The sequence below is a fragment of the Corvus brachyrhynchos genome, unplaced genomic scaffold (assembly GCF_000691975.1).
Source record: "Corvus brachyrhynchos isolate BGI_N302 unplaced genomic scaffold, ASM69197v1 scaffold249, whole genome shotgun sequence".
Classification (NCBI taxonomy): Eukaryota; Metazoa; Chordata; class Aves; order Passeriformes; family Corvidae; genus Corvus; species Corvus brachyrhynchos.
In genome coordinates, this window is record NW_008240226.1 from 693,135 (window position 1) to 703,527 (window position 10,393).

Here is a 10,393-nt window from a genome sequence, read left to right on the forward strand (position 1 = left end):
CACATTAGAAAAATACTTTAGTTGCACAAGACAAGTTACTACAGCTTAAAAAAAAAAAGAAAACCACATCACCTTTGAACAGTTTGTCTTTATTATTAGACTTTTGTGTTGTAAACACTGAAAACTGCAGCAGAGGGCAAATGAAAGAAGCAGCTCCATTTATCCTTTTGCATGAGTTAGTGCATAGATTTAAATGTTTAGGGAAAAAAAATCAAGCAAACATTTTAGCATAAGCTGCTTTCTCTTTCTCCTTTTGGGCTTTTATCTTCTGCTTGATTTTGAGTGTTTCTGTCTGGATAGCTGCTCAAAAAGAAAATGACAGAGTTACAGTAATCTCTTTACATTAGGTCTCCTCATAGGTTAACACCAGCTCACTGCTGGAACTCACCTAGGTTATTTAATAAAACTGCATTTAATCTTTGATTAGGTCAGATACTAGCAGCAAAAAGCTTGATCCCTTGCTGTGTCTCACCTGGTAAGGTAACCACGTAGAGGAGTGTGTAGCAAGCATAGTGTGTGCCAACACAGAACTTAGGAGCTAAAAGCCTCACCCAATTAGACCAGGAAATTAAGCTAATAAGAGCCCTGTGAGATACAGACATAGTTCAAGAGAAATGCTGCTGACCTACATAAGCAGGTTTTCCAGTGCAGCAGAATTATCACTGCTGTATAAAATCAGGTTTTCCACCTCAGTGGGTTCTGTGCTCAGAACATCAGTGTTGAAGAAGCCAGCATTTTAGGCAGCACACTGGTTTGAATTCCAACTGAACGCTACCCTGGATACTTCGTTAAATTCTTAAGGGAATTTAAAAAGAAACAGCTTATTTTACCTTTGTCTTCAGGGGCTATTTCATGAGCCTTTTTAAGATCAGCCTTAAATAAAAGAAAAATAGCCATTAATGATCTGATGGAATTTTAAATTTAAAAGGAGGGAAAAAAAATGATCATTACCAGTGCTTGATCGAGATCTTTTATTCCCTGCCATCCTTGAGCCCGTCTGTAGAGAGCTTTAGTATTTGCTGGATCTATTTTAAGAGCCTGTAAATTTAATAAAATTGTCACATTAACATTTCTTATACTTCACAGCCTCCCATCTCCACAAATGGCACAATTCACACCAGCAGACAATCTTCACAGTTGGTTTGAGGGTAAGCTGTCAAAACATTAACTGTGTAAAAAGGAATGCTATAATGCAGCACACTGAATAGCAAGTAATCAGCTTCAGTACCACTGCACCAAAAGTGGTCTTTGTGAAGGATGAGCATGCACGAGGCCCAAATGGAACAGCTGTGTGTGTGTATAGATAGCTGTCAAGGCTAAGGAGTTGCTGCAGTTCAAATTATCCTAACCCTGAGTCTCACAGTGCAACTCTCTATTGCAGCTCCTTCCTTCACACCAAAACCTCCTCAAATGGCATCATAAATAAAACACAGAGATTTCCTGTGAAGGTTGTTTTCACTGTGGGCTAGAAAGATACATGCAAGGAATCCATCTCATCCTGCTTCAGGAACTTTGCCAAGTTCCAGTCATTACGCCTTTTCTGAGCTGAATGTTTTCAATAATGTGTATATGCCAGCTCTAATATGACAATATCAAAATACAAAATACAGTGGCTGGGCACAGAGATTATTCCACTATTGCATTACTTTGATTATTTTTTTCAGAATGTATAAAATAATTTGGTCAGCTAGCAGTTACCTTATCTTGCCTGCAAAGGTGACACTTTTATTGCAGTTAGTTCTATAGTGTGTCCTTATTATTTGAAAGAATATAGTTTCTTAGTGTTTAGAGGAAATGTCTTCACAGCAATTTGTTGCTTTGTTAATTTAATTTATTAACTTTAAATCATTAATAGACAACACATCCTTATTTTTTAAATCACTTGGGTATTGGCTGTTAATATGAAGGAAGTATTACTGTGGGTGCTCCTCTACTATAAAGCCTTCAGCCTCTTCTGTGTCAAGAATTAATTGTCTGGATTGTATACAGAGAGGCAGCATTCTTTGGTTTTACCTTGACCACTGTGTGTACAGCTATTTCAAAGCAAGGTTTGTTTGAACAGGTACAGCTGTTCATAATTCCTTATTTACACCAAACAATTCATGTACCCAGGCTGTTAATTTAAATTGCTTTGGGCCTTGTGAAATCATAAAAGTGAAAGTATATAGTTTCTCATTAACAATTACCTAGAACTTTATTAGCTAATTTTAGGAAACCAGTGTTCTGATTAAAGCACTGACACAGTTATGAGACATAAGCTAAATACCTTACAGAAGGCTATTATAGCTATGGAGTTGCCTTTATCTAACAGTTCTTTAATCTTAAAAAAAAATGGCAAGTACTATTAGTAGTGGTAGTAATTTCCACCTGTAACACTTCTGTTTCTGTTTTTACTGTTTTCTAGGTGAGAGGTATCACATTACACAGTTTTCCTATTTTCTTCTTTCCTCATTCCCCATTTCTGAATATAGGTTTATGAAAGTTTTCCCCCATCAGCAGGCTAGACAGCAAGCCAGCTTTCTAATGACCTCACACACAGATTAGCTGAGACTCCTGCTTTCAGCATGAAGCCCTAGGAGATGCTGCTCAGGATCCTTTGCTAACAGATAAGAGCATTCTTTCCTCTGTTTCCTTCAAAATACTAGAGTTTTATTGAATTAATTGAATACAAATTTACTAAATTTGCACTATGCCCACATTATGGTTCCTTTTTTTCTCTTTAATTCTACTGGTTTCTTTTTTTCCATATCTATCATTACCTTGGGTTTTTTCTTCCTATTCAGTCATTTTATTTCACCACTAAGCCTACCTGGAAGGTTAGTTATTTAGTTAGAAGTCACTGCCATGAATAAAATACGAAGCCATCAAATCTAGAAGCAGGTAAAATATTATGCTCATACTAGTCTTCCAGAGAAAAGTGTTCCTCTTTCACTGAACACAGTTTAACTCTTTGTAATGTAAGAAGCAGCTCTGCAAACCAAACTGACAACAATGTGCATTTTTCTGGCAGTAAGCAATAGGCCTCTTTTGTTTGTTTGTTTTGTAATGATTCATTCCAATTTCAAAATCTTTTTTAAAAGCCACATATTGGAAAGTTAGTACTAACTTCACCATGAGCTTCTACTTCTACTTGTTTACTTTCAAATCATAAGCCTGTCAGAAGACTCTTTTAAAAAAGCTTTGTAGTCCTATACAGGCCAATTCTTGACCAAAATACTCAACATTACATTTACCTCTGAACAGCTCTCAATTGCTCCCTGCCAATCTGACAGTTTTAGTTTGCAAGCACCGATGTTTAGAACACAGGTCAAAGCAACAGTCTTTAACTTTGGTTTGTCTGCCTCTTCTGCCACTGCTTCAGAAGCTTCTACATACCTGCAGAAAAAAAGATTCACACACAACATGTATTAGTGATGCAACTTCTATTTTGTCCTGCCCTTAGCTATCTCTCCACAGATACGTGTGAACTGGCCTATCCACACTACTTCTAAAGTAGCTTCAATTCAACTATTACAAATCTTTATTAAACTAAATATATAAAACCCACCCTAACAAAAACCAATCAACTCACCAAGAAATATTTTCCTGTAACTCTCAGTCCTCCACTGTACTAGCACATCCTTTTTCTTAGACAAAAGTACTATTCTACTGCAGGAAAGTAGAGTTTATTTTAGTTTATTCTCAAAAGACACGTTGCTCATCAGTGCCAAAAAATCAACACCACCACTGCACCTTCCATGTTCACAGGAAACTTCATCTCTTCTTCAGTTCCCTCAATGACTTTTTAATTAGCTTAGGCATTTGTGGCTAAAATCTGAAGCTAACTTTGCTTTGTAAAGGAGTGTGGTTTATGAGCATTAGTAACACCACCTTCTTCCCACTGTCTTCCTTCATGACTTTTCCTGAACTTCAAAACTGACACTAGTTCAGGACTGAGCCACAACAGTTACTGCATCTGTTTCAAAAGCAAATTTCTTCATTTTCAATGTGCTAATGCTGTCTGGTTTTTATTTCAAGTGGTAAAGGTCTGCTGTGGATACAAAAGTTTTAACTCCTTAAGGGCCTATTTGACAGAACCTTTGTGGGTGTTATTTAAAAAACAAAAATTGTGCTTGCACAATTTAAGCATGCCATGAATTAATGCAGTCTTTGCAGATCCGTGCCTATGTAAGTTCAATTTTTGCATGCCCTGTCTTTTTTGTTGTTTGTATACAACCTTTGGATCACAGAAATAAGCAACACTTAAAAAGTAAATTAGATGCAGTCCCAGTGCTTGTTCCAGTTGCTGGGCATCATGCAAAAGATGAGAACCAGAAGAAAAAGAAAAAAGAGTAAAAAGGTAAGGGGAGTTATAACCCAAATCTATATTATGTTCAAAACAAATGGAACACATGTATAATATTTATAAATCACACCAAAACATGAAAGACTGCAACCATTTTGGAAATAAAATTAGAGCTTTCAAGTCAAAGAAATCAGTGAAGTGAGTATCACAGGAGATAGCAAGAAGTAACATATTTTTCTTACCAAAAAAAGGGGTCAATTCTAATATATAAAATATTTTTTAAAAAAAAGGCTAAGAAGCAACAGAACAAGAAAAAGAACAGAAATTGTAATAGTTACTGTAGGTGAAAAGAAAAAGTCAGCATTGTCAGATGGTGTGCCAGGTGGAACTGTATGTAAGCCATGGGATACCCTGGTAAGAGCTATTCTATTCCTATCAGTTCTGGTGAAGTGCAGCTAAAGGTCACCATCCTACATGAAGTGTTAGATTCTGAGATACAATAACACAGCACATCCATACAAGTATGGCCTACTGGGAAGAGCTGGAAAGATCAGATTTGTTTAGTCTAGAAGAATTACTATGCTTTCCACCTACAAGGGCAAATAAGCACCAAAGAAGCTCAGACAGGAAGACCCTTCACTGGGTGTGCTTAAAAGTGAGCAAGACACCTAATTTTAAGGGATAGTATAACTCTACCTGGCATTTACCTAAGAATAGGGAGAGAAAATGGACAGCTACAACACAAAGATCCTTAAAGATCCAATCCAGCCTTTTTTATGTATGATTTTCAGCAGGTTTGCATAGGAATCCTTTTTACTTTGGGGTTTCTGTTTCTATGATGGGCTTTTTGAGGGCAGGTTGACACATTGCATCTTGGGTTAATATCTGCAATTAAAGGATTCATTTTATGCCTCAGAAAGATGTCATTTATTTGAAACCCAGTCTGCTAAAAACTCAGCTGAAGCATTAAATATGCTTGAATTTTTTTCTTTCATTATTGTTACTGCTGCTTAACCAGTGATCATTAAGAACGTTGGGATAAAGGTCAGGAAGTATAACTTTATTTTTAGGAGATGTCCATATACTCAAAGCAAAAAGCATGAAAACAAGAAAGGAGCAGTATAGAAACAAAAGCAAAAAGACCATGGTTTGGAAGGCAAGTCTGAATTATACATGGAGTCAGGATGATGGTATGGACCCTCAGAAAAAAAAATAGTAATGAATGAATAAGGGCCACATTTGTCTTTTGAATTTACCAAGTTCCTGAACCTATTGCTTTTTGTAAATTATAAAACTTTTTTATAAAAAAAGTAGTTCCCTCCCTTGCTGTCCATTAACTACCCTGGATACCACTGTGCTCTTCTTCCCAGGTACGCACCAGCACAGCAAGAGTGTTATAAAAAGAGCATTTAGTCAGCTCTAAGCAGTACTTCCTGCCTATAGCTCTTACCTAGCAATGAGTAGAAGACCTACTTGATTAAGTAGCTAAAAATCAACCAGATGTTTTCCAGATTCAGAAGGCTCTTTGTTTAAAAAAGGAAAGAGCACTGCACCAGGCACCTTTTAAATGCAGAAATCATTGCTTAATAGCAGTATTAATTTGGGTTACAGGAACTACCTGATTGAGTGATGAGAGCCTTACCGTAAACTTTTACTATACTTTTTAGCTGCCATTGCCCAATTTTGCGATTTGAAGAAAGTATTTCCTATATTCTTTGTGTCTTCTGCTATGGCCACAATCTTGTCAACCTAATAAAATAGATGGGAAATATAAAGTATGAATGTATTTTCGAAAGAAGTCTTGAATTAACTAATGTTTAACAGTACAGTCCCAGGTCCATACTCCTTCAAGGTTTATAAAATCTCAGAATAGAAATACTCCAATTTTAGACAAAATACTACCTTCAAACCACTTCTGTGATATTCTGTACTTTATGTAACACAAATGTCTGAAAGATGAAATTCCTAGTGAGTTTTCTACAGTATAAAAGGTGAGAAAGTACTAGAGAAGACATATACCCACACAGGGCTATATATAAAGGTGTTGACCATTAGTCAAAGAAAAGAAGATATGCTAACAATCAAAGTATTCAACCAATGACACTGAACCGTGCCGTAAATCAAATCCCTCCTGATGGGAGAGAATATTTCAAAAGTCCTTGCAAGGAGTTTCAAAGAATAAACCTAGACTTTTCCTGGAGTTGCAGTGCTGCCAGATAGTTGTTCATTAAGTCTTAGCAGAGGAACAGAGCCACCAGCATGACCCAGGCATAACATAGAGCACAGAAAGCAGGAGAGAAGTCCCATTATCAAGATTGACACAGCCTTTTAAAGATATTTAACCAATGGTTACTAAAAACGTACATTATTTTCACTTTCCTACCAATTATTCAGTAACACGACTAGGAACTGCGGAATTCTTTGTCCAATCATCCCAAATTACTTTTATTGCAGAATATGGAGTAGTAGAAGAAGAAGGTTTGGAGAACAACAGCAATCCTCCATTTTGATTTTTTTTTTGCTCTTATCTATTTACTACAAAGAGAAGCCCAAAACTCTAAATTTTCACTCTGTGACAATCTTACATAGTAGTCTATCACCTAATTCACACCACTGTATTTTCTAGTCCTTGTCTGATCTAGGCAGTTTTTTCCAAGGTTGGAGGTTAAAACAGTGTTGTTCAGGGGGGTAAAAACCCTTCAGGCAGAGAAATATTCTTGGCACTCTGGGTTCCTACAAACCAAGACTGTCTTATTCCTGATTAAATGTTGTCTTCTGCTTCTCAAAACAGTACCACTCATGTGAACTCTGCACACTCTCAAACGGGAAGTCATATCAACATAATTGTCCTTCTCTCTGAACATTTAAAATACGAATGGAAGGAGAAAAGGAACAACTGCCTGTCTTTACCAAATTCATCATTTCTATTTCCAGAATCATATACATTTCAAGTTACTTTTCCAGTGGCAATAGTTTATAATTACTGCTGTCTATACCACAGTTGTGTTAAGCTCTGTCAAATATATATATGTTGCCATTTGTAATACTATCCGTTTACACTTCTACCCTACTAGAATTAGTAACTTTGAAAAAAACTGATCAGTGTGAGACCAATCTCACCATGGTTTCTGCAGCTGGTTTATATGAACAAGTTTTAAGTTAAAGGACACAGGCACCTGCCAACTTCAATTCTGCACCACGTGAAATGCTATCCGAAAACATTTTGTAAGTCCAAGTGCTTCTCAATAGCCGAGGAGTTTATTTTCTAGCTCAAATGGATTTTTACTATTCTAATTCTCTATTTGGAATCTACACATGCATCCCCCTTTTCTTCCCCCTCTCACAAATCACTGTTTGATTTACAGAGTTTCTGTAGTTCACCTTCATGAGAAAGTAAAAACCTGCAGATGAGCTGCTTTCACCAGTCCTCTCCCTAACTCCCAACAACAGATCTTCCTTCAGCTTGAACAATCTAAAAAGTAAACAGCTGCTGGGAATTGAGAACAGGCAGCTCTGATGTAGTAAAAATCTTTTTAAAAGGCTGATCCTTTATTTCTAATCAGTGGGGCAGAGTTTGTTAAAGAGTGGGTATTTAAAAAATGGCACAGAAGAAGGGTGTAGGTAACAACATTAAGTTAGTCATCTGCAGGTTGGAGTTCTAGTAATTGCAATTTGACACTAAAGCACAAACAAAAGTAAAAGGAAGCCAAGAACAGAAAATAAGTGTGACAATTGTAAGTAATTGAGGTTTTAGTTGCTGGGGAAAAAACACTGACTGCAATTAGCACTGAAAAAAAAGACATAACAATCCCTTCCCACAGCCTTCTCTTTCTTAAAATAGAATGTCACCATTTAATCAGGACCTCGATCCATTCTTAAGAAAAAAGTTTAATGAACATCATCACAGCCACCATCTAACTCAGACTACCTACAGGTTTTGCAATCTGTAAAATACCTAAGAAGAAAAATACTTACATCTTTCAAGTCTATATCTGAATCTTCAGGAAAATCTGGATGAGCATCTCCAGATCCATCCTGGGGAATAATTCCCCAATCATCTCCTTCCTTTAGCTCTCCACATTCGGCGATAACACATAACTGAAAAAATCAAGTGTAAATAGCAGTATTGCTTATTAAGACAATTTTTAAAAAAACCCGTAACTTCCAAGTGCTCTTTGAAATTTTTGAAATTCCATAAAAAGGCTTTTTCATCTGTTGTTTGGGTGCATTTATTTCAGAAACCCATCACATCATTAGCCTGTCCTCATCAAAAGGTTTTTATCACACAAAGTGTCGCGTTCAGAGGAGCAGCATTCCAAAAACACCATACCCACGCTTCCCGGAGAGGCTGGAAGAGGAACTGGCAGCAAGCTGAAGTGCAGCAAAACACAAGACATGGAAGTTCTACTACATTAGAGAATATGGTTTTTCTTCAACTGCCAAGTCTTTTAAAGTTACAGAGGTATTAATTTGTCAAACACCCACAAACTGGTATGACCTACACACCAACTGCTTTTTCAGAAACATGACTTCTGACATAAAAATTACAAGAATTACATATCATTTAGGCGGGATTGTGAATTCCACCTTTTAATTTCATCACCCGTCCTACACTTCTAGCAAAGGCTTCCACCCTCGCAGCTGTGTTGAACAATAAATGGTTTGTGCAAGGGAAATGTACAGTGCAGGAACAAAAGCCTCTTAACAAGGACAGTAAAATGGAAATTACCAGTTAGTAAAAATAACTGGCTAACACTTAATTGTTCTAAATATTACACCAAGCATTTAAAAGAAATTATTATGCATCATATAATGAAATAATAAACATCTCTCAGTGCTTTGCATTTTGCTTACCTTAGCAGGATTTTCTCCTTTTACTTCAACGTTTTCTAGTATTTTAACTACACCCATTCCTTTGATCACTTGGCCAAACACCACATGTTTCCCATCCAGGTGAGAAGTAGGCACCGTTGTAATAAAGAACTGAGAGCCATTAGTACCAGGTCCTGCATTTGCCATGCTCAGCAGACCTGGTTTATCATGCTGCATTGGGGGAAAAAGAAAAGCACCATCAACATTTAAAATGTCTGTTATAAAGTCATATGGAAGATTCTGTAAGGCTGTTCATAAACATAGCCAGGACAGCCATAACAACTTGGTAAACCAGACAGGTACATACAGCTGGCAATTAATATTACCTCCTGTGACTGAAGAGGGCAAATGCTCAGCACTGGGTCTTTACTTGCTCCCTACCAATCCAGCAAGCACAGCCACATGTGACTTAATGCTGTAACACCTGTCTGCTGCTTCTACACTCCATCCCCTGCACAGCTGCTGAGTTTAGGCAGATCACCTGAGAAACATGTGAAACTCCTCACTGAATTATTTAAGACCACTGGCCTTAAGAAATGAGGCTAACCACCCCTGAAACCAACTTCAGTGTTATACGGCTAAGATGGGTATGTTATGTTAATTTTATAAGGGCTACTCACATGAAGTATGGTGTAGAACTGTGGAGTTTAGAGGACTATGGTCCTTTATTATTTATGGGTTGGTGGTTTTGGTTGGGCATTTTTTTAATCTTCTCCACTTTCCTAGAGACACAGTTTTCAATCTGTTGGGATTTTTAACCACCTAATTATTTTGCCACTTAAGCCACTAGGCCACAGACTAAAAAAAAATTGTTAAACAGCTCAGTGTAAGAAGATACTGTTTATCTTGCTTCTTCCAAGTACTTTTTCCTTTTTTGAATGAAGACTTTTCTTGTCCCATCACATAGATTATTTTGTTTTCACCTGTACTGCAAAAATCTGGTTTTTGTATGTATTGTGAATGTCTTGTTTAACTGGCGTGACCCAGCCATGAAGGTATTATTCTCCCCAAGCTGATCTGGTTATTAAGTGCAAGGAACTCCATTTAATGTAAGTCAGGATGTTATACCAAGACACTGGTACATATCTAAAGCATTCATGCTGTGGTATTGCTAAGAAACTTGATACTGTGGGGAGGAGGGGGGAAATAAATTATGATAGCACAGAGGACATAGAAACAGACTTCAGAGCTCAATGGGAGGTTGATTAGTTTGAGATAACAATCTGAGACAATATT

The 10,393-nt window shown here is 37.0% G+C and overlaps 1 protein-coding gene across 1 annotated transcript in view; it reads right to left on the reverse strand.

The window, feature by feature from the left end:
* Nucleotides 1-68: 68 nt before the first annotated feature.
* The window catches only part of PPID (peptidylprolyl isomerase D), a 13,317-nt gene continuing 2,992 nt past the window's right edge, over nucleotides 69-10,393 (reverse strand). Inside the window, exons 3-9 of the mRNA XM_008641918.2 lie at nucleotides 9,140-9,328; nucleotides 8,261-8,383; nucleotides 5,928-6,034; nucleotides 3,234-3,375; nucleotides 952-1,038; nucleotides 831-873; nucleotides 69-300 (exon numbers count right to left, since the gene is read on the reverse strand). Coding sequence (XP_008640140.1) covers nucleotides 212-300; nucleotides 831-873; nucleotides 952-1,038; nucleotides 3,234-3,375; nucleotides 5,928-6,034; nucleotides 8,261-8,383; nucleotides 9,140-9,328 — 780 coding nt within the window. The 3' untranslated portion in view covers nucleotides 69-211. The remainder of the gene's footprint in view (nucleotides 301-830; nucleotides 874-951; nucleotides 1,039-3,233; nucleotides 3,376-5,927; nucleotides 6,035-8,260; nucleotides 8,384-9,139; nucleotides 9,329-10,393) is intronic.